Source organism: Channa argus, chromosome 20, assembly GCF_033026475.1.
Source record: "Channa argus isolate prfri chromosome 20, Channa argus male v1.0, whole genome shotgun sequence".
NCBI classification, from domain to species: Eukaryota; Metazoa; Chordata; class Actinopteri; order Anabantiformes; family Channidae; genus Channa; species Channa argus.
The window spans coordinates 4302501-4329952 of record NC_090216.1 but is presented as its reverse complement, the minus strand read 5'-3'; the positions used below and the strand labels follow the sequence as shown (position 1 = coordinate 4329952).

General features: G+C 42.1%; 1 protein-coding gene across 2 annotated transcripts in view; it reads left to right on the top strand.

Moving 5' to 3' along the window:
- sema4gb (sema domain, immunoglobulin domain (Ig), transmembrane domain (TM) and short cytoplasmic domain, (semaphorin) 4Gb) overlaps positions 1–25472 on the top strand; it is a 31369-nt gene extending 5897 nt beyond the window's left edge. For both annotated transcript variants that reach the window (XM_067488606.1, XM_067488607.1), the window contains exons 3-15: positions 10315–10463; positions 10882–10944; positions 11216–11314; positions 11517–11610; positions 11748–11861; positions 12217–12371; positions 15613–15788; positions 18301–18439; positions 18539–18761; positions 19273–19388; positions 19848–20002; positions 22594–22655; positions 23192–25472. In XM_067488606.1, the coding sequence (XP_067344707.1) occupies positions 10315–10463; positions 10882–10944; positions 11216–11314; positions 11517–11610; positions 11748–11861; positions 12217–12371; positions 15613–15788; positions 18301–18439; positions 18539–18761; positions 19273–19388; positions 19848–20002; positions 22594–22655; positions 23192–24159 (2513 nt within the window). In that variant the 3' untranslated portion in view covers positions 24160–25472. The remainder of the gene's footprint in view (positions 1–10314; positions 10464–10881; positions 10945–11215; positions 11315–11516; positions 11611–11747; positions 11862–12216; positions 12372–15612; positions 15789–18300; positions 18440–18538; positions 18762–19272; positions 19389–19847; positions 20003–22593; positions 22656–23191) is intronic.
- Positions 25473–27452: the final 1980 nt, after the last annotated feature.

Genomic DNA, 27452 nt, shown 5'->3' with positions numbered 1-27452 from the left:
CCGCAGGGACACATGACTCCTGTGTCCAAGTTCATTGTCATCAAAATTTCACATGAGCCAGCGTGTGTAAATGGAAGTTTAATGTTTGTAGGAGGATGTACTTTATGTGCCACAGCTGGAGTGAGGAATCGCACATTAATTTAAATTTTTATGAATGTTTTGAATCAATGCAAGAACATGCTGTATTAGAGGAAGCTGAGATTTATGAGATGGAAAACGACACATACTGACTTGACGCAGTGATACCCAGAGGTGTGTTGGAGAAACGTCTGGGGCAGTTTGCTGGATAACTTAACCAGTTGGATACAAAATAGTTATGGACCTACTACATTAAATTCACTGTGCTTGTTATGAGCTTTGTGAGAAATATGTTTTGATTGAAAATGGCATAAGAAACACGCAGCAGCATCTCAAGAACCAGTGGAGCTGCTTCATTAATCAGTCGGTTAACAATAGAAGCCATTTGGATTTTGTGATGTTTTCGGTTGTCAAGGGGGCCAGGTGGCTCAGTGGTAGAGCACTGACTTGAGATGCAGAAGGCCACAGGTTTGAATCCCACCCCATCAGGTGTGGCCGCGTCCAGCCACCTTGGTGCTGGTCCAGAGCCTGGATAACATGGGAGGGTTGCGAAAGGAAGGGCATCCTGCCTAACATCACATGCCAAATCGACGTGGGGAACACGTTCCGCTGTGGCGACCCCTGAGGGGACAAGCTGAAAGCCGTTGATCTCGACGTTTTTTGTTGTCTTTGAGCAAAAGCATTCCTGGATCCAATTTCTCACATATGAAGATTTATTGTTTCCCCTCATCTTAGCTGTTTGTGTAATGCATCTCTTTAGGATTTCAGCTATCTGTTGGATTTGAAGACATGGAAAGACTGTTGGAAACTGCTGAGCAAGAACCCAATTTTGTAGCTTTCAAAGGCCAATTTTCACAACTCATTGTGATAAGGTCGGCCTGTTTCCTCCCCCGACGGTGGAATTGATGCTGGATTGTGTTCTGAACTCTGCTGTTTTTTTCCACATGGTCCATACTTTGCCTTTTTCTGGCTCAGCCGCCCAACATGAAGTGATGCAGTTCTGAAATATTGATGCACAGTATGTTGTGACAGTTGTGGCTGTGACTGAAGTTGGCAAAAGAGGCCGTGGTATTAAGACTCCTAAATGTTAGCCCTGTTATTATCGTGATGGCAGTAATAAACCCTGCCAACTTGATGATTTTTTTAGCAGATGACACTTTCTCTTCAACCAGTGTGGTAATTACAGTGTTGACGAGACAGGCAAATGATGGTCACTAATTTACTCTTCAGACTATTATTGTCTTAGCAGAGGGGCTGAGCTGCTGCATGCTCTGTGTGTGCTGACCACAGAAAACACTGATGATTTACTCATATTATCAGCTTGGCCATAGCTGCTTTGAGCCAAGTTGTTAAATCTCTTTCAGAGTTGTGTAATAGTGTTGTTGCACCACTTCCGAACCATTTATTAGGATACTAGGATTAGGATTTGCGTGATGACATTTTCATAGTTTGGACCCTTTAATTCCCTTCAGACTTCTATGATGCTTTGATCTGATGCTACCAATATGTTATTGTACCATGATCTTGCTGGTGATTCATTGATAGCATCTTGCAAGACCTGAAAAAACACGACATTTGTCTGTGTTCATAAAAGTACACAACTGAATTTGAAGTTCCACTTTTTCTTTAAACCTGAAAAGCTGAGACGCTTCATGTTAGGGTGAATGTTAATGCACATGTGTATATCTCAGATCTACATTGCACTGCCATTACACATGGCTGTGCGCTGATTTTAACTTTGTCAGCCTCTCCAGGATTTAGCAGACTTGTTTCAGAATTGTTGTGGAAACTTGTGACCCAAGTGGTGATGTTATTCCCGAAATCAGACATTTCCTCTTATCACAGAACACGTCATAAAACAGAAAACCCACAGAGCGTTACATGCTTTCAGCAGCTGCTCTGGTGTGAGGTGTTCAGGGACAGTACAGAGTGTAGGTCAAATTTGTGAGAAAACTGGGGTGATTGACCAGAATGTTACCAGCGACTGCATGAATTTGGGTGAATTGTTGCGATCACAGCATCATGAATTCCTGCAGGGACTGCTTTATGAAATCCTGTAAAAACAGCACCTTGCTGCAGGGGGAAGAGTCACTGCAGCTTATTATCTCTGTTTCCATCTTTCATTCATCAAAAATCAGCATTTCATGATATATTCTTGAACTACAGTCGTATCACGTCACGGTATGAAGCTGTTGTTTTTTTTTATGATGTAAGCGATGGCAGAATTAGATTGGATATTTTGGGTTGCTTTACTATCATCCCTGAACTAATTGAATTAAAACGAACACCAGGTGCCTCTGGCTGCAGAGGGGTTTTTTTTCTTGAAGAATTCCAGATGACGATCTTCTGTCGCCTCCATTTGTGGAGTTGTTCATTTCTTAGGTCACTGTGACAGTGAGACCAGAGATTTGACTTATGACTGACTCACATTAAGTTTATTTCTCACGAAGAGGTTTGATTCATGCCAAACATCTTCGTGATGGCCACACAGTCCGTGCTTGTCGTAGCACTTGTGTCGTTAATATGGGGCCCCAACAGTGGCAGCTGTGTTTTGGAAATCCGGTTTTTGAGCAAACTGTCCCCTTTTCCTGCACAGTTTACACACTCTGTCTGGTGTCAACACACTAGTAACAGACAGTTCACAAGGGGTTTGTCTATGAATGATGGTGACAGAGAGTTTGGTCTTCCAAAGTTACACTTAGAAAAGACAAACCCTATTTCCTGAAAAGTTGGGACGTGTACAATGCAAATAACAAGAAAAGGCAATGATCATAATTCAAATTATTTGAAATCTTTTGAATGTAAATAGTTTAAAGGTTGTAGCTGAGAAATCTTATTGTATATTTCCTCATTTGAATTTGATGGGAGCAACATGTTTCAAACGACATTGGGAGAGCAGCAACGACGGACTGGAAAATGTGTATAATGCTGAAAGAAACCCCGTCTTATTTGGCAGCAGGTCAGTAACAGGAGTATGAACAGGGCATCACAGAGAAGCTCAGTCTTTAGATGGGCTGAAGTTCATCACTCTGTAAGTAAAAAAAAAAAATAAGCAAAACGCCTTGGGAATAGCATATCTAGGAATAACATGGCAATTAGCATTACATAATATAAGATTCATAGATTCAAAGATTCAGAGAAATCTCAGTACACAAGGGACAAGGACATGATCAACACTGAATGGCCTTGGTCTTTGGGCCATCAGGCAGAAGTGGATTCTCAAAATGTGGTTTGCAATAAATACTAAAGGAAACACCACTCTGCTTTGCATTATTGCTTCCTATTTTCATACACTAGGACAAACAGTTTTTTATCATTGCTTAGATAATACAGAGTCACGTTCCTGTATAATGTGGAGTCGACAACAACTGACAGCTCTGACACTGTCCAACAACGTTAAGTCAGTCTTTCCTTCAAGCATTTGTTCCCCAATCTCGTTGTAAGCACGTGCGTGGGTCACATGCTCTCCATAGTGAGTCTACTGATCAGTGAGTCACACAACAAGTCACACACTCTGGTGGTTGACAAACACACATACACACACACACACACACACACACACACACACACACACAGTGGATTCACTATCATCCTGGACCCCACATGGAGGATTACAAATATGTCTGAGCAAGAATGTGCACATTCTGGACTCACCACCTGTGACGGCTCAGTGTTGAGACACAGCCACTCTGGTGAAAACACACAACACACACTCCTCAGATGTTCTGACTCAGTGACAGAAATCACCTCAGTCTTTTCAGCGAGACAGATGAAGGGTGATGTTTGTGTAACAACTGGAAGAAACTGGCAGATGTTTTTAAGGAGAAGGCGTTTTGACCTCCTCTCCTCACTGTCACACGGATAGGTCTGTGTTAACTCACACACACACACACACACGCAAACAGGATGACAACAGTAAATAGAAACCAGCCAGCCGGCTGAAAGGCTTCTGGCACATCTCAGTGCTCTGTTAACTTTTCTTATTGATTTTATCGCAAAGCAAAGTGTTTGTGTGTGCTGTGGATACAAAACAGAGTTTTCAGGTCAGGGTAGGATCTGTTGTTGATTGATCACATTTTAGGCTCGAATTTTCATTATTTTAAAACTTGAAATCAGAACCAATCAATACTGTCTGTTATATGTACTGTGGATAAAATGACTACAGTACATATAATAAAGTGGTGTTGCTTCACCTGCTCTACACTTATTGAACTTTGGGTTCATCATATTTTAACTCTTCGTTTGGTTCTTTTTCTGTTAAATTCTGTTACCAGATCAAAGTTGTTCCTTACGTTGTGTGCCTGGCATCAAATGGCAGACGGCAGACCTGCAAACATCTAACGTGCACAGGCATGTGATGACATCTATACAGTAGATGTCCTCATATCATCTGTAGCTCAGGATGTAGAGCACCAGTTACAGGGTTGGCAGTTCAATCCCCCGCACCTCCAGTCCTCATGTAAAGTGTCTTTGGTTTAGTTGCTCGTGGTGTGTGTGTGTGTGTGTGTGTGTGTGTGTGTGTGTGTCTGTGTCTGTGTGTGTGTGTGTGTGTGTGTGTGTGTGTGTGTGTGTGTGTGTGTGTGTGTGTGTTCACTTGTAAGTCATGCTCGATACAAATATCTGTCAAATAAGTAAATGTTTATTACCACAACAAGCTGTGCCTCAGTCAGCAGTGGCTCAGTTGGTAGAGTGGCCGCCTACTGACCGTAGGGTTGGAGGTTCGTGCCACGCTCTTCCAGAGCACATGTTGAAGTGTCCCCTAGGCAAGACACTGCACCCCCAACAGCCCATCCCCATCCCCCGCCGGGCAGTGCCGGTCCCAAGCCCGGTCAGGAAAGAGCATCCGGTGTAAAAACAAGTCACCATGTGGACTAATGATCTGCTGTTCTGACACGGTATTAGATTGCATTAAATAGCGGAGGTAGTCATAATGTTATGCCCGGTCGTTTTATGTAATTGTGTGTTTCTACCTTCTATATTAAGTCGGAACTTCGTACAATAATTACCTGGTTCTGACAGACTGCTTTTAACTGTAATCGCAGCCTATTGATTTTCACACTGAAGAATTGCACTAAACTGAACCTCGTTTTTCTCTTTCACCCATCTGGGTCCGTTGTCATTGAAACAACATTCAGTCGCATCATGCCAGGTCCAAGAACAAGGACAAACTGAATCTGCTGCCTCGGGGGCCAGGGACAGTGTGTGCATCATCGTGCTCCTCATCAGCACCGTGTTATTGTGTCACGCAGCCATTGTTTGTGTAAGATAGAAACCAAGGCTTTCGCTTGCTTTTGGGGGACTCACATTTAGTCGGCTCTTTACTTTGCCATGGGCTGCCACTGTGTTTGTGTAACGTTCTTTAAGCGTGATCAACATCCTCCTTACATGGAAAAGTTCTCATGAGGAGGATGTTGTTTTGTGCACTTGAGTGTATGTGACACTTTTTCTTCTTTGCTGCCTTTCTATATATGTCCTCGTTATGAGTGTGTGTGTATGTGTGCACACAGGGCTGACTCCCACTCCCCCACGCTTCACATACATCCTCCCCTGGCGTGTCCTGACCTTTGGTTGTATCAGAGGGGCTGCACATTGCTCCATCAAATCTGAGGCTGACTGGCTATGAGAAACAATAGATGACAGTCACACAGTCTTCTGAGCGGAGTTTTGGTGTGGGAAGCATCTGTGAAAGCTTCCTGGTCTAAAAAGAAGTTCAGCAGGGAAATACAGTCACTAAGACATGTTATAATCAAACCAGGTGAGACATTGGAAGAGAAAACAAAGACAGTGTTTACAATAATTACACAAGCTCCTTTTTAATATCTTCCTGGTTCAATGCTTAATGAGGGATTATTACCATATTTCAGGTGTGTTTCCTGTCACTTTTACTTCGAACCGCTTTACAGATTAGGTTAGATAGGAATTTCAAATCCCCCAAACGGACACTAAAACCAGCAATGAATGTCACACCTGGTCACCTTATTCTATATAATATAATAAAAGATAAAAGTTTTACAGCATAAATTGCACTTTTATTCCCCGTACTTACCATGTACCTAATAGTACTGATAAATACTGCACAGTTACAAAGTTAGAACCAGTGGGTACACTGTAAGTTTGTTTAATGGTCCTGACTGTACTGTAAACAGAGAAGAAAGGAGCGGACTCGGCCTGTTTGATCTGAAGGCGTAGACGTAACGCTCCTATCGGTGCTCCTTCACACACACACACACACACGATGTCCCGGCATCAGTTCTCACTGCCGGACGAAACGTAACCACATAAGCAAACAGACACAGGTGCAGAAGACACAACAGAATACAAAGTAAAGAGAGTTAATTGTGACCAAATGTGAGCTCGCAAAGTAAAGTCATTACAGCTGCTGCTGCAGCGCTAACAGCAGCATTCACAGGCAAGTTTCGTTAAATGTCTTCTTGCCGTTTTTTTCTTTTCTTCATTATGACTTATTTTTCCTGTCCCTAGAAGCGGAGGAATTTATCGATTCCTGGCCATCTCTCACACTTGGCTGTGCAGGGATGTTTCAGAGATCTACTTCTTCTTTCACTCCCCCTCTCCCTCTGTCTCTCTCTCTCTCTCTCTTTTCTGATAAATCTTTCACTCTGCCTTCCAGCGTATACATGCTCCCACACTAATAGCCTTGAAGCTATTATGTTGCTCTGCATTTGTTTACTCTTTTAGTTTTGTTCAAGAAGCCCGCTTTTTGTCATCTCAGTGCTTCCCCTCGTATGAAATTCGGATAGTTTCATCAACACAGGAAGAACAGCAACCTCTATACCATCTGGGGCGAGAGACCCCTTTTCCTTCAAGTGAGATGCAGATGCTTACAATACATATAAGAGTGAATATTTGGAAAATTGATTATATGGTCGTTTTTGAAATGTCACTGCTCCTAATAAGTGCAGAAGTTGTGTTTGGTAACTTTAGTGAAGTTTTCCTCTATATACTGCGTGCAGTGTCATTCTTCCTAGCTTTCGGGCATATAATTGGTCTGACAGGCATGACAGAGCCAGTATGATAATAACCTAATTATTGACCAGGATGAGATTTCCTGTGGTTGTCTGGCTGTCAGCAATAGAACCAGCAAGAAATGGCTGGAGGAAAGAAGGTGGGCAGTGGGAGAAGCTGCAGTCTGAATCAGTCTTTGGTCCTCTGGGGAGTCGTAGTATGCAGAGCGACTGTCATCACCCAGCGTGTCCATGTGACGGCCAGTCATGTGGGGAAGGAAAAAAAACCCTCCATGTGATGTTGAGGAAACAGTTTTCATCGTGTTGTATGACACAAGATCAACCATGCTGGGAGGCTTCCTGTCATCCTCATTATCATCACTGTGAATTAGAGCAGTAAACGTAGTAGGAGTACAGTGGTTGAGATAGTGGAGGTGAGTCAAAGGCCTGAAGAATGTTTGTGTTCTCTGTCCTCTTGTGTCTTGCGTAAGCCATTGCATTTTCAGTTGGGAGGCTGCTTTAACAGGTCTGACAGCATTTCCTAACTAACATTTTTCAAAACTGGCAGTTTTCTGTAAGGACCAACGGTTGCTCGTAAGCGTCAAGACGGACCTGATTTTGAATATTTCTTTATTTTTTATCCTCTATTCATGTAAAAGTTTTGTGCGAGGGTAGAGCTGGACGACACTTGGACGGCACAGCAGTGGAGACACATGGTGATAAAGATGAGCCTGCTGTAGCCTCCCACATGCTAAACAACTAAACTGATCTAAAATCACTAATGAAGCTTGTATTTGTCCTTTAGACCTTTCTGAAATATAATGTAACAAGTAATACAGCAAGTTACTTTTGACAGTAAGGAGTAACAAGTAGTAACAACACTAGTCATTTGGCAGTTTCTCATCTCTTTTTGGCCATTTCGCATTTCTGTTTCTGTCTCTTGCTCGACATGTTGTCTTATAGTGTATTTTTTTGTCTGCCTTTCTTGTGGTTTTGCATTATCTGCACCTATCTAGTGTCTTTCTTTTTTGTCGCTTTGTGGCCATTTAGTGTTTGTTTGTGATCCAAATTTAAGCTTTCGGCCGTTTTTATTAGTATTGGTATGGCAACGGACCCTACTGTTCCCTTCAAGCACTGTTTTGTATTCACAGTGCACGTGAATATGCACGACCCCCCCCCCACACACACACACACACACACACACAAAACGCACACTCTTTGCTTCTAAATTAAAGTTTAAACAAATAAAATCTGTCATCCAGGCAATATTTTAGGCCCTAAATATCTTTTCTTGTGTTGCCCTTGATGAGCAATAAAACACACTATCTGCCTTTGGCCTCACCTAAATCACAACACAAACAATCTGTTTTCTGTGAGGGGAAACCAGGAAAACTTTAATTTACTGCTGCAGTGGCAATAAATTGCTTCTGATGCCAAACTTTTCAACATGTTGAAATGAAATGTGGGAACTGTGGAATCTAAAATGTATTGCCGGCTGATCACTTACTCCCGGCAGTTACTCTCTGATACTCCGGCCTTACCCGCTGCACGGGGCCCTTCTCACTCCATCTCAAGTACAATGAACGGGAGAACAAATGAACTGCGACAAGCATGCAGGCCCTCACACCACAGAAAATTGATTGGTAGGGGGACAAATATAGGCTGCCCTTATTGCTAGGAGCTGGGACACGCTGCTGCCACTTCACAATGGAAGAAGGAGAGGAAGGTGTACAGGTCAATAGACCCGTCCGCTCTCTGCTGACTCATATTCCCACGCTTCACTGTTCTGATCACAGCTGTTCTTTAATGCACGTGACATTTTTTGTAATTCTGTATGTCAGATGCGTTTAATCAGACATTAATCTTCAGCTTTAATACAAGCCAAAGCTCTGTGAGCCCATTTCTGCTCTGAGCAAGATCTTCCATAACCTCAAAAAAAGAAAAAAAAAGAAAGAATGTCCTCCTTTTCACTGTCTCACAGCAGCAGAGCAACCTGCCCCAATTTCTAAGGTGTTACTCTATGATGTTTTCAGATATTTAGTTTAGTGCACCAGACCAATTATTTTGCAGTGGATACAGTAAGTAATCTGTTAATCTGCATCAAGCACAAAACATCAACAGGCAAAAAACTGTTTTACTTTAATAACGCGTGCTATTCAGTGACAGGGATGACTTTAATATGGCCCACTTACTGTATGAACCTCCCCCCTATCACCGTCATTCACACACACACAGCAGTGATGACGATGATGATGCTGTGGCAGTGCTGCTGATGCGATCTGGCAGTACTGGGGCACTATTCCTGCTGAATGCCCTTAAATTTTGCCTCCCCCTGTGCCCCCATCCTCTCATTTCTCATTCTTAACACAAGCAGATGCACAATAGTCTTATCCCAGTGAGGTTGCTCAAACTTAATGTATTTAAATTGCTGCAAATAAACCTTGGACTTCTCCATAAAGTTATGGAACTTGCAAGAGCGAGATTTTTTTTTCTAAATGTGAAACCAGTGAAGTGGACGCTGCAGCCAAGGATTATTTAATGAATTATTTAATACATTTAACATTCCATTTATAATAATATGAAAATGAAGAAAAGCGGCACACTGTCACACTTCTTGGTTCAAAAACAGCAACGTTTTGTCATTCAATCCTGACTTATAGTCCTTAGCACAAAGATCCAAAGATCCTGGCTTCCCTGAAAGTGCACCTTGTCCACATAGTCCCCCCCTTCCTCGCCCCAGTTGTGGCCTGTAGATTCAAACCGGCGACCTTCTAGCTGTGAGGCGGCAGCACTATCCACTCCACATTATGCACGTTTTTGTTCTTTTGGAACTGTGTTTGATTAACTTATGTCACCCTGCTGTTTCTGTCCGTATAAAGTGTTGTTACATTTACCATTTATTTGAGTGTTTTGCTTCCTGATGAAAGTAATCACTTTGCTGTTTTTGTTCATTTTCTGAAAATACAGCTGCTCAACAAATAAGAACCTTTTTTGTTGGGGGGTTTCAGTGGCTTTCTGCATGTTACCAACCAAACAAAATACTAAAGAAAATGATTGGTAACAGTAAAGCTTCACAAAAATGTTTTAAATCTTTCTGATTTTCTCAACTGCTTTGTCAGAAATAATTCTAAAAACCTCATATTTGGCTTATTGGCCATGTGTTGCCAAGCTTATGGCCACAACTGTACATTAGTTGTGCAGTGCCATTAAAGTCCACCTGTGTGACCATTACAAATACAAAAACTTTGATATAATGTGTGTGTCGTCTCTGCAGGTCTGCAGGGCAGTGCTCGCTTCACCGGCTCGTCCCAGAACTACAGCACGCTGCTGCTGGAGGAGGAGGCCGGGCTGCTGTACGTAGGAGGCAGAGGTGCTCTGTATGCGCTCAACACCTCCAACATCTCCACACCTGCAAACCTCGCCGTGAGTGCCGAGAGCCACAGATCACCGGCTGATTGCCATCGCTAAAAGAGAAACGACAAACTCCGTTTCTCAAGTTTTCCACTCGTTTGCAAAGTGTTTAAAGAGGACAAACTAATAATAGCCTTTAGCAGACTGAGCAAATCCCATTGTGCTCCTCCAATTTTATGGATATCGGCTTAAATGCACCAGGCATTTATTCAACGGTTACTGAAGAGAGTCAGAACTCAGTGATGCAGCCAGAAACATCAGTCTGCTGTGCCTCTTCTACTTTCTGTTTGCCAAACACACACACACTACTGTTTTCTTCTCTTTAGCTTTCCCTACCCTGTCTATCTATAGATCTTTCTATTTATCCCTTTTCCCCCTCTCCATTTATCGAGCTAACTGACGTGTCCTCATTATCCCCCATTGCTTACAGATTGATTGGGATGCTTCCCCTGAGCAGAAGAAGCAGTGTCTAAACAAAGGAAGAGACAATCAGGTACCAGACTGCAGTTTTTATAGGCGAACATAAAAAAGCATTTTTGTGGTGTGACAGCAGCAAAGTGGATAACCCTTTCAACTGCTCCTTAATCCACTTTTACCGTTACCCTGAGAAACTACTAGCATTAAAAACATCACGTTTATTCATGACATATTTGCTTAAAATAGCTCCTTGCACGTGAAGTGAACTGACTGGCCTACGCTTGCTCATATTAGAGTCATAAATAACCAGGTGTTTTTTGTTTTCCCCCCCGCTCTGTTCTCTGCAGACTGAATGTTACAATCACATCCGCTTCCTGCAGCGATACAATGAGACTCATCTGTATGTCTGTGGAACCAACGCCTTCAGGCCCCTCTGTGCTTATATAGTAAGGGCTCGTGTGGTTTAGATCGAGTAGAAGTATGACCAGAATTTGAATAAAAGTGACTCATAGACAGTTGTTTTTGCTGTCTCTCTCTCTCTCTCTCTCTCTCTCTCTCTCTCTCTCTCTCTCTCTCTCTCTCTCTCTCTCTCTCTCTCTCTCTCTCTCTCTCTCTCTCTCTCTCTCTCTCTCTCTCTCTCTCTGTAAGGATGCAGAGCGCTTCAGTTTCTCTTCAGGCTTCGAGGAGGGGCGAGACAGGTGTCCATATGACCCAGCAAAGGGATACACTGGCCTGCTTGTCGGTGCGTTGTTATTACCCGCTTTATTAAACACCATGCAATTGATAAAAACTATTCACAGCTACCCTTCAGTTACAGATGAATTAAACCCAAATTTGTATTTTTTTGCCACTGACACATTTTTGAAATCTGTTAATCAGATGGTGAGATGTTCACGGCCACTCAGTACGAGTTTCGTAGCTCTCCAGACGTGCGCAGAAACTTCCCCTTCCCCACACTCAGGACAGAGGAGGCCCCCACCCGGTGGCTTCTCGGTAAATATGACGTGTGACATGTCCTTTTAAAAACGGTGATAAGAATCTAGAAAACAAATCAGAAAAAAAAAACAGACAGTAGCTGCAGAGAGACTCACAGACCAAAACGTCTTTGACATTTTGCACATTTCACTTTCATCACATGTTTTGCTGTCATTGCAGAAACTGGCTCATCTGTAGAATTAAACTGTGGAGAAAATCACATAGAAATTGCACTGCATTGCAGCTCTAACTGGTTTACTTGTGGCAATTCAATCATACTTAAAAGCTCCGTCTTTTGTTTCCAAGGAAACACTTTCTAGAGTGCTAATAGGTCTTTGAATCTGTGTGTGTGTGTGTGTGTATGTGTGTACAGAGGCGGATTTTGTGGGCTCTGTGCTGCTGAAGGAGAGCATCAACAGCTCTACCGGTGACGACGACAAGATTTACTTCTTCTTCACCGAGAGAAGCCAGGAGCAGATTGCCTACCCGAGCCAGACCAAAGTGTCCAGAGTTGCGCGAGTCTGCAAGGTCAGAAAGAGGAAGTGTCCGAAACCCTAATCACATTAATGGTTTTACTGGGTTTGGAAAGTTTCCTCCAAGGTCACGGAAAGAAGAGATTTGAAGTGAAAAAAAAATTGGCGGATTATTTAAACGATGTAGAGTGAATAGTGAATGGATTTAGGGGGATTTTCTATTCTCTCTCAGCTACCATTCTCCTCTTAACTGCATCGTCTCCAGTCTTGGTTTCTTTACTGACTGGGCTTCTTTCTGTGCCACTGTTGCCAGGCAAACTACAAGTATACCAACCTGCACCTCTAATGGCAAATGCTCACCCTGCCGCCTTGCCCTCTAACGGTCCTCCTCCTCCTCCTCTTTCTCTTTTTCCCTCTCAACTCATTTCACTTGCGATCAGCATCTGCGACAGCATGTCCAGCAAACATTCCTAGAGGTTTCTCCTCCTCCTTTCTTTCTTCCTCCTTTCTTTTGGCCCATGCATGTTGGTGTGACAACAAATAGTACAGTATGCTCTTGTAGTACTGGAGTACGTATCATTTCACATACAGGCAGTACAAATTACAGGTCTACTACTACTGTAATATCTCAAGTGAGTAAAGCAGTCTAAATGGTTCTGGTCGCTCACAAAATATTTTATGTATGTACTTTTGTATTTTGTACAAAATAGTAATCATAGTTTTATTACTAAATGTCTTGTTTTTGAGATCTGTCTATAGCTATTTTGCCATAATTTAAATTTAACTTTAAGCCAAGTTATATATTATATATAACAGTTCTGGCATTGACTGTCTGAAGCCTTTTCATCATTCAGACCCACTCAGTTAATACATTTACATGAACCTTCATTTACACGTTTATTCAGACTCTCCAGACTGTGGAAAAAGACCACAAAGCTCGCACAATTGGCTATTCCAGATTGACAAATTGGGATTCCTGTTTGTTCACATGCTGGATATTAGGATTTATTCATCAGTGCTGGTCTGATTACTAGGTTGCACCACATGGAGGACTTTCATAGACGTATCCAGCAGCAGCTCTTTGCTTTGTGCATGACACAATAATTTAGAGTTTATACATTAATTACCTGGTTTATAATAAGACAAACACCGTGTGCTATTATTTTCTCTCTTTGCACGTTTCAGCTTGTGTTGCTGCAGCTTTGACAGCACTGAGTTCAGAGCAGCCATGTTGAAAGTGACAGGAATTTTGACTACCTCCATCCTTTTGCGATCACTGTTGTAACTGGTGAAATTGCATTTACATTTACATGTTGAGGTGCATATCTGAGAGGGGCCAATTTGAAGGAGAATAGTGTCCATAAGCCAATCCAGTAATTGCCTTTGCGACTTATTTGCAAAAGCACTTTAGGCTAATTGAAGCCCGATTACATTTTCTGTACACATAGTTAGGAAATATAGTGTATTTATACCCTTTGCAGCTAAGAAAATTGTTAGTACTGAACATTTAATATCAGTTCACAGACAGTATAGTTGTTTTCTGCCAGATAACCAGTCTTATAGTACAACATCCACATTTAGTGATTACATCAATATTAAAGCTACGGTTGGGTTTAGGCACTCAAATATGTATATGTATATACACAGAGTCATTACTTAACCACACCACAATCTTACCTTAACCTTAACTGATGCCTCATAGGCAGGAGTCCAGATGTGTCTAGTTGTGCTTTATTTATTCAATAACATGCGGACAATGATCCGCTGTGGCGACCCTCAACCCACGGGACAAGCCGAAAGGACAAAAATAAATAAATAAATAAAATTAGTCATGCACAAATCTTCTTTATACTGAAATAATTCTGCAGTATATTAATCGGGTCCTGAGTTTGAGTCTGCAGGAACTGTGTTGCATGTCTCTCCTCATCATCATCAAAGATGAATAAAATAGAAAATGACCTTAAAACTTTGTCTTGAAATCGTACCACACTTTAGAAAGGCAATGTCCTGCAGGCGGTGACAATGTCTGTACAACTTTTTCAGTGCCATGTACCCAAACAAGTCATCAACATTTCATCAGATGATTCTCTCTGCATCCAAATGAAGTCCTTTCTGGAAATAAGGTCTGGACTCCTCTGTTTTTATCCGCGGTGTGGAGTTGTCAGCGCAATAATTCAGTCTGAACTAGGCCACAGCAGGGCGTGCAGATGTCAAGCTGCTCCCCAGCTCAGCGCAGCCCCATGGCAGCCAGACCCCACGCTGGTTGGAGGCAGATCCGTAGATAGTGAAGGCCCTGGCACTAGCCTCTGGCCTGAAACCACTGAAGATTTGCCATTTCTGAGCTGCCTGACTGGTTGTCCTCCTCTGTTACTCACTTCGCAGTCAGACTGCATCAGCTTCCTCAGCAATCATGACCTATTTTCACTGTTTAAATGACATGAAAACAAAGTATTTTCAGGACTGGAAAAAGTGGGAAAAAAGTGAAAAGATTAGACATTAGTATTATTTTAAAACATTTCTGGCTCAAACAGTTTCCATCTTGTCTTGAATGAATTCCCCCACAGGCACATCTGTACTGTGCTATGATGGGACTTGTGACTGTTATTCCCCCTGACCCACGTGGGACTTTGATTGACATATAATGCTTCAGTGCATTAAATAAGCTCTTTCCTACCAACATAACCTGGTATCTAAGAATCTTTAATGCCATTACTCAGTTGCGTCCATTTCACCCTTCTGCCAACTTCAACTGTCTAGAGATTTTGTTCTGTGAAAACACTGAAAACCAACAATGGATGCATTAGTCTGCAGTCCCCTCCCTCTGTGAGCCTTTTTCTTTATACCACAAATGGAGTTTGTATTATCGATGGAAGTAATCCTAATGCAGTCATTTTTGTTTCAGATATGTGTTGTGTTGATTTGAGCCCCTTTGCCTTGTTGTGTGGGAGGCGAGCAGAGCATTTTGATGAATGGCAGATCTCTGCAAAAGACATAAACAAAGAAAGATGAAGCACTGTAACGCAAACAAAGATGGAGAAAAGAAGTCTTCATCTTTTTTTCCCCTCTTTTCTAAATGAGGTGTGTCAAATTACTCTTTTAGGGAAAAGATTTCTCACAGCTTCACCTCCCAGTGCTACCGAAATGCAATTAGAGCAGATTTGCTAAAGTAGGCACGCTCAGAGCGAGAAGACATTTCAGCTCCACTTTCATGCAACTCTTGGTGCCTTGTGTGTGCATGTGCATGTGTGTGTGAATAGTTCACCTCAAGGGTCTTTATCTGTCTCTTCTGTCTGCAGACTGACTGGGGAGGCCAGAGGACCCTGCAGAGGAAGTGGACCTCTTTTCTCAAGGCCAGAATGGTGTGTTCGGTCCCAGAGTATGAGCTGCACCTCAATATCCTTCGCAGCGTGTTTGTCCTGCAGGGTCGGGACGCTCGAAGTAGCATTTTTTACGGCATCTTTGGCTTGGAATGGTAAGAGCTCTCTTTGAATTATGTTTTCATTAAGCCCTTTGTCTTCGATTGTGGCATATATTGTCGTTTGTTGTTGTTTTCTCTAATCGGGAATATGTTAGATTATGTCCTTCCATAAAAAATAAAGCATCTGTTGAGGCTACCAAAGATATCAAAATGTTCTACGTCATGTGTTTAATCAACACAAAAAGCAAAAGTAAACAAGTTGTGCAAACGGTAACCTTCTTGTTGTTTGCCAGGTAAAACAGTAGTGACTACTTCTGAGAGATACGATGTCTGGCCAATAATTCCTTTTTGCAGCAGTTTGAACATGTGTTTTTAATGCAGGTCTGTGTAATTTGTGTATATATGAATTGGTCTATGGGCCAGAGCCTGTGAAGTTACCTTTCGTATGTATTGTTTAAAAGGGCTCAGATAGTAGTCACAAAATGACAAGAGAGCGATGCAAAACAAATAAAAAATGATTATCAATAACCTAAAACAGAAAACACAACACACAAAAAACCCCAAATATAAATCAAATCGCTATAAACAAAAACAGGGGCCGTTTTCTGTGCCAGGGCTCCATTTTTTCATAATTCTTTGATGGAAATTAAGGCGTGATCAGGTAATCTACATGCGTTTTGCAAGTTCAATTAAACATTAATGTGTAATTCTCTTTTCATGTTAATAATGGGGACCAGTCAAGTTTTTCTATAATTTGGATCAAATTGATTATCTGCTCTTATAAAATGTGAAGCACAATAGTAAAGTTCTATCCTTCAGGTGTCACATTTACTATAAATTACATCCTGAGTGTTTAAGTGAAAAAAACCCTGAAACCTGACACAATAACAGTGAGTGAAAAGCTTTGTGTGTGTGTGTGTGTGTGTGTGTGTGTGTATGTGTATGTGTGTGTCAGTTTGTTCACCTGCACTGTGCTGTCATATCTAAAGAAAACTTAATCTCAAAATTACACCTGATCTATGCGATGATTGAACATCTCATTCCAGGATGTACAGGAATAAGTCCTGCTGCAGGGATTTGCTCTCACTCAGCCTCTTTATTACACTCCAGCACTGATGTGGAGCGATAGTCTGTGTTTAAATTCATCCCGAAGGTGTTGGGAGGGCTTGAGCTCTGTGTGGAGGCCGGTCAGGTTCTTCCACCCTAAACACAGAAGCCTGTGTCTTCATGGACTTGACCTTCTGCGTTGCAACACTGTCATGTTGAAACATGACAGTCTTCCTAGAAATTGCAAGTCTAAAATACCATTGCGTGCTGCAGTAGGCAGTAGTAAGAAATCCTTTAATTGGAGCTAATTAGTTCAGTCCAAACCATGAAAAAGCCCCTGAGCAGAAGCACAAGTGCATGAAGTGCAATTGAAACTAAATCTGACTTAAACAGATAAAAACTAAATGTGTTTTACATTTAGAGATTCAGTGCAAGAATTGAGTCTAATACTCAAATAATATTTCAATTAACTGATTAGTAAAAGAAATGGCAACAAAAACAACATTGGGGGGTTTTAACTCAGTAAAAAAAGAATATCTCAGAATTTCTTGTCTCTCTTTTTTTCTGATACTTTTAGTTTAATCTATTAATACATTCATTGTAATAATAATCAACAGATTATTCTGAACAGACTGAGCCAAGCTGCAGTCAGAAGCTGGTGTGACTGTCAGAGGACAATGGCTGCCAGTGTTTATGCTGATGAGCAGAGTCATGCTGCATAAAACTGTCCCAAGGGTGTTTGAATCCTGATGGAGAGGATATCAGTAATACTATCGATTCCCTGCCTCTTTTTTTGGCTTCTAATTTTCCCTTTTGTGAATATTCAAACTCAAACTTTGTCACCCTGTCCTTACATAGACTGCAGCAACTGAACGATCATCCTTTTTTTTCTGTCCATCTTCTCTTTCTACACGTTGTTTTCCCTCTTGAGATCACCTGTGTGAGTAATAGTCATCACTATGCGTTAGACTCAAATGTGCAAGAATAAGTAAGCCCCTGAGCTATACACCTCATCAGTTTTGATTTCAGCCTCTGGTTTCACTTCAATCTCGTTTCTCACACTTGAATGCTTTTGAAAGTGGGGACACAATGGACACAGATATTTTCCACCCATTACTAATCTCACCTTTAGGGCTTTAGATTAAGGGTCACCTGGCTCCCGACTCCCAGCTCATGCTGTCGTTATGCTGTTGGACAAACCTTCCCTTTTACAGCTGTTCCACCAAAACCGCAAACAGGGTTGTTATATTTATGACTCACAGGGAGTGGGTACTTTATTTAAGTGCTCAGAAATTCACTGAGCAAATACTTCCTACTGGAGTGGATGATGGGAATGGCTATTGGACACAATGAGGGAAATTACACACCTGTCAGTGATACTTCACGCACAAATTGATAAGTGGAAAATGCAGTGGAAAAACTTGACCACCTAAACACCCTCCGCTCAGTGTTGAATCATTAATCCTGAGTGTGTCCTCTGCATGTGTCTCCGGGCCGGGGGTGGGGGATTGCCTTTCAGGAAGAACATCAAAGCTTCAGCTGTTTGCCAGTACGCCTTCTCAGATGTACAGAAGGTGTTTGATGGGCCCTACATGGAGGTGCAGGACTCAAAGGGGAGGGAGTACACAGGGAAGGTTCCAGAGCCAAGACCTGGATCTGTAGGTGTCATGAAATAAAACCACTCTTTTCATCATTCGAGTCTGTTCTTTCCTCTGTATGAGAAGCAAACGCTGTTTATTTCTGTTTCATTTTCTCAGTGCATAACAGATCTGCACAGGTCTCAGGGCATCAACTCTTCTCGAGACCTTCCGGACCACGTCCTCACCTTTGCCAGGAGGCACCCGCTGATGGCCAGCCAGGTGCAGCCAATAGGCGTGCGTCCACTTTTGTTCAAGAGAAGCGTCAACTACGTCAAAATAGTAGTGCACAAGGAGCCTGCCCTGGATGGAAACATCTATACTGTTCTGTTTTTGGGAACTGGTGAGTTCTAGTACTGAACGTTCGGCAAATCCTGTAAAGACACCAAACAATTGATTCTATAGTAGAAGCCAGTATCGTTCACGTTGTAAAAGCCCGATTCCGCCAAAAGCGATCGAGTGACACGTTCATTACATGGTGAGGTGTTTCTTGTCAGTTCTCGTAGGGCAGTGAATGCGTATTCACACAATAGTCCCTAACAAATCCTTGATTCAATGCAGGCTAAAAAATACACTAACCTAATGTTTTAAGAATGCTCTGAGCCTTTGATTCATCGTATTTCTGTGAACATAAAGCACTTACACCTTTTGTAGTAATGAATGTGCTTCATGTGTGACGTCTGAAAGCACTGAGTGAAAACCTAATACATTGTTGATTTTGATCTTTTCAAGGCATTTGTTGACATAAGGAACAGTATTTAATTACCCACTAAAATTGAACTAATTCACATCATTCCCTTTATTGTCTTTCATGGTTTTTCCAGTGTCTAGTTTGACAAGATTGTGTCTTACAGATGATGGCTGGCTCCATAGAGCTGTAGACATTGATGGGGAAATGCACATCATAGAAGAGCTGCAGCTGTTTCATAAACCACAGCCCATAGAGAGCATGATCGTCTCATCAGCTCTGGTATTGTATTCTGCTTATGCTGACAAGATGCCAAGGAAAATATTCTGTCTAACCGACTTCATTACGGTGGCCCTGAGTGCTCAAAGCGCTACATTTTAAGAAATCCTGTAAATGGACATTAGAATACAACTTCATGAATTTGACAACACGGTAACAGCACTTAGAAACAAGGAAAGGCCACAACACAACCAAGTACAAAATTTTAGCGATTTGAGCTTTCAGGGCCACCATCCTTTATAAACAGAAGCTCGGTTTTAATAAATGTTGTTGAATTTGTTAATATTTCAGGGGCCTGCATTTTTATGTGTAAGTTCAGCATTTGGTGCCTGTTTATGTCGTTTATTCCTTCCTGTTAGCTACTCTGCTTTTAGGCTTTAAAGGTCCAAAGGGGGGAAAAGTAGTTAACAAACACCGAACCGACAGACTGATCATGCTTTTGTTGCACGTTTTGTCTCACAGCGAAGCATCTATGTGGGCTCCCACTCTGGAGTCGTGCAGGTACCGATGTCAGCCTGTCAGAGGTACACTTCCTGCTATGACTGCGTATTCGCCAGAGATCCGTTCTGTGGCTGGGACGGGAAGGTGTGCGTGGAAATATCTTCACGTGCGCAAAGGTGAGAGAGGAGATGCTAATGAATGCACGTACGTCACACATGCACACACAAATGCACATTTCCAGCAGGGCAACAAGCCCATAGACCGACGCAGGCAGTAAACATATTTACATAGTAGCCACTATGTAAATATGTAAACTCTAAGGTTTAGAGACTTGGCAGAAAATGAACCAAACTTCCCGTTGAGGAAAACAAATATGCATTGCTCAGTCCCAGATCCTAAGTCTTTATGCCTTAAACCTCCTCTGCAGTTCCACCTGTCTTATTGCCCTGCTTCATTACCCCTCGAAACTCCTTTTTATGCTTTTCTCTCAGTGGATGTCAGTGGAAGAAATTGCCAACCTATAAAACCAGGAAAGATTAGTTGTGTAAATTAAATGGAAAAACAAAGCTTTGTTAGAGGAACAACATGATATAGGCCTGATGGCCTGAACAAAGTTACTAAAACAGCCAACTAATATGGTTCAGAGTTCAGAGTGAGTGGTAATTAAATACATCATTATTATTGTGTATTATGTGTGAGTAATAATTCATGAAACACAAATTAATAATGCAGACGGTGTTCATTTTTGCATTACATGACCTTTTTGGCTGATGTTTATTACTTCTGTCTGGGTCCAACAGCAAAACCAGAGTCCGCTTAATTATTTATACAGGTTACTTTCCCTCCTAACAGAGTTTCTATGTAGGCAGGTCTAAGACAATGTAGTCGACCTGGATTTTTCTCTGCAGCTCAGTTTGGCCCAGCAGGAGCACTTGGATTTGAAAACACATTCCTCTTTCATTTTGAATCAGCATTTAGGAGGAATGTAAGTCCTCACCTGAAACAAAGAAACAAAGCAGGATAAATATTGTTTTGTTTGTTTTTTACAGATCCATAATTCACATAGAATGTAAAGCAATATACCAACATAACCAACACATTAAGATCTGTGTTAAGTGGGAGAGGTGTTGTCAAAGCCTCTTTTGACCCAGACTCACTAAGCAGCAATGGCAGTGGTGCACAGATCCTTGCTTGTAAAGGTTTTTGAGCAAAGCTTGTCCTTCTCACCAATCACAGAATTTCAATCCCTCTAAATGATTTGTAGGTTTTGTAACATTTTTATTTATTGTAATTTGATGACATATACCTACAGGGCTGTGCAGAGCATTGCGGTGCATAAAGAGCGAAGCAGAGCGGCTTCAGTGTAGAGAGAGGCAGCGATCGACTCAGCAGGGTGGATTGATTTTGAGCCTAGGTTGTACATTGTAGCCTTAAGGCTTTAAAAGACATTTAAACTGTATAAATAATGCAGAGCAGACAGCACAGTGCTCGAGGGGTTAGCTGCTGCTCGCCGCTAGAAGGTCCCCGGTTTGAATCCCGGCCGGCTGCAGCCTCTCTGTGTGGAGTTTGCATGTTCTCCCTGTGCATGCGTGGGTTTCCTCTGGGTACTCCGGTTTCCTCCCATGGTCCAAGAGCCTGCATGTTAGGTCACTTGTTGACTCTAGTCCCCAAGTGGCTCTAAAGACACTGGAGGTGCTGCGATTCATCTGGGCAGACACACACACACACACATATATAAATCAATGCATGTTTCCACCTCTCCACACACACACAGACAAGCGTACTTTGGCGAGCTCTTGCACTGCCTCTCTTCATTCCCTCTGCATGAGCGAGTAGCAGACATCTTAATCTCCATTATCGCAGCGGACACATCAGTCCGTCTTGTGGATTTGTTTTCGAGCTTTGGAGGCGGCAAGACATTTCAAGAAAGCCGCAGCAAAATGAATCAGATGTTAATGGAACATCTCACTACTCCCTGGCTAAAAATACACTATTCCCACTTCATTACAGCAGTGGAAAGTTTGCTCGCTGATGTTGTGGAGGGAATGGGGCTTTCTAGATCTAAAACTGCAGTAATTTAGTGTCTTGTTGTGAATATATAAACCATTTCTCCAGAAACTTAATGTTCTGTCTTTTGTATTGGCCACATTTTTATGTTGTTCTTGTTGGATCATAGTTATTTTTAATACTTGTAGCGTTCTTGGGTGGTTCTAAGGTGGCGTGAAGTTCGCTTTTTGGTTGGAAACGATTTTATCATTGCACTTCCATTTAGCTTTGATTTTCTTGCATACTTTGTGTTTTCCATATTTTCATATTTACTGCAACTTTGTGCTATTGCTGTCTCCTTGTATTTGCCCAAGTGCTAATACAATTATAAGTACTTGTACTTTACGTAAGTCTATTGTCCATTTTAATATACTAGATACTTTTTAGATCAAAATCGTATTAAATTAAATATACCTTCAATGTGTAAAGATGTTGCCATAGATTAAAGCTCCCATCACCTCATAAAGGTGGTAAAATTAGATCTACCTCTACCTAACATTACAACATTGTAATGAATCATATAATTTTGTAAATGTGATACTTTGAAAGTGGCCATTTTGCACAGAAAGCACCTAACTTTGAATGGCAACTATTTTACTTCTAATGGTGGTAATGCTTTAACTTACACACTGCCCATAACTCACTGTGAAAGCATATGTTATTAATTATATAGCAGCTTTCCAGGTTACATTAATTACGAATACTCATTTCATTATTTCAGGTCAAACCTAACCCAGGATATCCTGAGAGGGATCCGGGGCTGTAAGGAGAATTCGGGAAACGGTATGTGTTCCACACACACACATGCTGTTCATTTTTACCTCACTTTTACAGGACTTTCAATTCTGGCAAAGTTTAGTTCTTTCTTTTACCTCCATTGGCTTTGATTAGGTTGCCTAAGTCACACACATAGATTACAGGGTGAAATTAAGTCCAACACGTACTTTTTTCTCAGCCTGAATACTCAAGCATTTAGCAGCTATTAAGGGATTTCATTAGGTGTGTGTTTCTTACCCATCCCCCAAGTCCCAGCGTACACACTTTAATCGGTTCCTCTCTTGCTGGAGGTCAGGCGGTCGTGCTGGCTGCATTACAGGGCTCAGTACATTTAAAGAGGCTTCTGAAATGGGATGCAAAGTGATGCTGAAATGCTGAGCCACACAGGTTGATTGCCCGCATTAAAATGTAACCTTGGTGACTTGACATCTTTTTCTACTTCCCTCTCTGTGTCCAGCTGCATTTTTGTTGCGCTGTCTCCAACTCTTGTTCTTATGCCAGTCACTTTGTCATGTCTCTTCTCGTCTCCCTCTGTTGCCCAGTGGTCCATCGGAAGCGTTCTGTGATGTCGGGTGATGATGTGCTACTACAGTGCGAATTGCGCTCCAACCTGGCGTCTCCACGCTGGACGCTGAACGGTAAAGAACTCCAGGGATACGGCCTCAATTCAGGCTACCGTGTTGGTACAGATGGCCTCCTCATAATCGGAGCTCGTGTCCAACAGAGCGGCTCTTATCGCTGCTTTGCTGTGGAGAACTCGGTCTCAGTCCTGGTTTATCTTTACACGGTCAGGGTGCACACAGATCCTTACTTCCCTGTGGAGCCCACAGCCACAACTGACCCCACTACAGTTTCAAGCCCAACAGTTTTCTCTACCATCAGCCCGACTGAGCAGCCCCTGCCCTCTCCCCCTGCCCCGCTTCCTCCGGGACCTGAGCTCCAGACGTACCGACACATGGAGGCTGTGTACATCTCCTTGGTGGCGGTTCTTGGAGGGCTTTGCCTGGTGCTGACTGTTGTGCTGCTTTACGTAAGCTTCTGCACCAGACGGGCCTCTCAGGAGCGAAAGTTCTCCCAGCAAGGGCTGCAGGTCCTGGGGGCCTCGGAGAGAAAAAGGAGCTCCCATTTTGAGCTCAAAACCATTTCAAGCCACTACAATGGCCGCCAGGGTCGTCGGTCTATCTCTGTGCCGACCTTCGGGGACATGGGAGATGGTTTCCTCCAAATAGTTCCAGGCGAGGGCCAGGTGTCTCCCACCAAAACACCTCCTCCAGCCCCTCCTCTTCCTATGCCACCGCCGCTTCCTAACATGGACTATGCCAACGGGTTATCGGCCACTCTGCCCAGCGTGCTGAGGAAGATGAACGGGAACAGCTACGTTCTGCTGAGGCAGGCCGACCCTGATTGCATGTCGCCGCTTTACCACTCCTTCACAGAGGAGCTCAACAGGATCCTGGAGAAAAGGAAACACACACAGCTGGACCTGCAGCCTGACGAGAGCTCCATCTAGGACGTCACCTCTCAGTCTCTCTCCCAAAGTTATTTATTTTTACCCCATCAGTGACCTGTAGTTCGGGGTAGAACTGACTGTTGTATCAAACGCTGCTGTTGTTGTCCTACCTGAACCGAAGTGTGCAGCCTCCTGTGTCTCCCGTGACAAATGGCCCTTGGTCTTACATCAACAATGGACAGCACTAGTCAGAGACCACTGTTCCAAAAGTGCAGCTGTGAAAATGTTGGCCATAGACCGCACTATTGCGTAACAAATTCCAGTGAATAGGGAGCTTAATGGAGCTACCTCACTGTAGACTCTCTGGAGGCTTGTGAAAGATGGTAGTCAGATGACACAAAAAGGTAAAGGTGCAAAATGGGACATGGGTAAAAAAGTAAATCAGGGCAAGAGCTAGTTGGGAATTTTTTAGACAATGGAACTGTTCAGGAAGTTATTTAGTGCCATGTAATATTATGCCTCAATGGAGCTTAAAGTGATACTCCACAAAATTTGGTATATTGTTACATAACAATAGAAAAGCTTTCTCGAAACATGGCCTCCTTGCACCTGTCACATTTCATGAGACATGAGAGTAGAGGATGCTCTTATTGTCTCAAGACTCTTCTTAAACATGCACTAATCTACTAAATTAAAGGACTTTTAAGAGACTTCTCCCAGTGGGATCTTTTTTTTTTAAATAATGAAGCTCAAAGATCAAAGCAGTGTGTTCATCCATATTTTTCAAAAGTGTTTCATGAGAAAATATATGTGGATGGACAAGCATAGAAATGGGTTATTGCTTTAAGAACGGTTTGAGACATTTTGTGGCTCGAACCCCATTTTTAAACAGTAGAAACAGTGAAAGCTGGAATCTGTTTTAGGATTACAACTCTCAATTGTTCTTAAATTATTCATATATATTTATTCTTTTTGCATTAATATTTAGTCTAAAATGTGGACAAACAACTGTAAAACATTTAAAGATGTGCAGTTATAACAAATAAAGAAAATGACTAACTGACAACTGTTTTTAGCTGATAAATTATCAATGAATTGTTATAGATCTAGTCTGACTAGAGCTACCATTCTCTGTAATTACCCAAATGCAGGCTTTGCTTGGAGTATCACTTTAAGAAACCACTTCCGTCACAGTGCACGAGAGCACAGGTGTTAAGACGAATCACACAACATTTCAATTTAAATCAATTCCCCCTCATTTTCCTCTCTTCTCGTGTAAATAGCAATAATTACAACACGGTTGCAGCTGTTTGTAGCAATGTGTTGTGCCAGTGCCATTCTAACCAGCTGTAGTAAACTTTGACAAAAATGTGTGTACTTTCTCTTTTTGGCATCCGTGTGTTTAAAGATATATGACTGTATGAAAGGCAGCTTGCGTTCTCTACAACGCCCATTAAAGGAGCAGTCAGTTTGTGGTCAGGATGATGGAATCACTGAGAGCTACACACTGACCTCAGGGCCCAGGAGACTGAAACCACAACACACAACAAGAACAAGCAGATGAGACACTGTAAAGAAAAAAAAAAAGCCTATTTGCTGTTTTATATTTATACACCTAAATGTACTGAAGTGTCAGACTGAAGCCCTATTTTTGGATGATCATTCATTATTACCTTGACAGTTTCATGCAAACAATTTTAAACACAAATTAAAACACGGGATTCAAACGATTTTCATCGCGTCTTTAAAAGCAAGACTGAACGGCAGACAGAGGCCTGTCGGGTTCGTCCTAAGCTGTGAAAAGGCTGCGGGTGGCAAGTTGCCAACTCAGAATGCAGAAGAGCTTCACACATGGAGGCCACAAGAAGCATCCCCTGTGTTTACCTGGCGTCGGAGCAATGCCAAAGCAACAGAGCCTACAGTATTTCTTTAGCAAGGTAAACAGCACTATGATTAAATACTATATGTATAACTTACAGGGAAACGACTGAAATGAATCTTTGTAAACGTGTCATGGCCAGCGATAAATAAAAGACCATTCCAGCAAAGTGTTGAATCAGCTTTTGAAGCAGCGGTTGAACCCTCTCCAGTACTCACAGCATGCATCTGTCAGCAACAGCAGAACCTGGCTCACCTCCACCGAGAGAGGACGTTTCCACAGAGTGTTGTTGTCTCCGCAGGTAGAAACAGAAAAGCTTTCGTCTGGGTGTCCTGGTCAGTCATGCAGGGTATAAGTGATGATTTGAACTCGCAGGTTTTCACTTGTCTTCCTGCCTGCCTGTTAAATGATCAGAGAATATGCACATGGTCCAGATGGACTCAATTCTGTCTCAGTATCATTCAAAGTGCTTACCGGCACGTATGCCCGTGCAGTTCTCTTTCATTATCCGAGTGCAACAACATGAATATTCACTAAGAACCAAAGGTGGTTTTATCCACTTATTTCCAACTCAGCATCTTGCTTTTTTGGCCATTTGGAACAGGTATAAACCCCCTTAACACAAGGCTACATAACCATAACCTGGTTGTGTAAACTGCCACCTTAATCCCACTGAGTGGATTCTTTTGAATCTGGCCATCTCCCTCCAATATTATACTTAGGCCTCAGTTTTATTAATGAGGGAAGTTGTCACTCGCTGTCTTTATGAGACAATATTTCAATTTTTTTTCGATATATCCCATTATAATCTTTTTGGCCATTTATTCCATCAACACAAAATACAGGTTAATATAAAAAATCAGAGTTATTTTTCAATAAATTTTCAATGTCTTTCTTAGGTTTATATACAAGTTTCACCACCCAAACATCAGATGGCCTGAGCAAAGTTGTAACTAGAATAATAATTTCTGTGCACTACAGTAACTTGTATACCCCTTTGGCTGTGACAAATGGCAGAGCTGTCCACTTTCTTCAGCGCTGTTTTGCCTTATGTACAGTTTAAATCCAGAGAAGGGGCATTAATAGGGTCAGAACTGCACAAAAATGTCACGATATGCAGATGAATGGTTTTTATACATTGTAGCGCGCCCCTGAATAAATAGCTTATGGAAAATAGCTTTAGGAAAAATATTTGGCTATTAACTGGAATCTGCCACGTAAAACTTCACCTTCGCCTTCACCTTACCATTCAAGGTCTTATAAGGTTTAGTAGTCTACATTTCCTCAAAAACAATCTTGACTAATCATCGCTATGCTCACTTGCCTGGACAGAAAGCAATGACCAAAGCTCCTTTGCTTCTGCATGATTTCAGTTTGTAGGCCTTTAACTTGTCATTCTCATCTTTATTCCTTCCATCCCCCCTCTCTGCTGCTCCACTCTTTTGTTTCTCCATCTCATCGCCGCTGCATGACA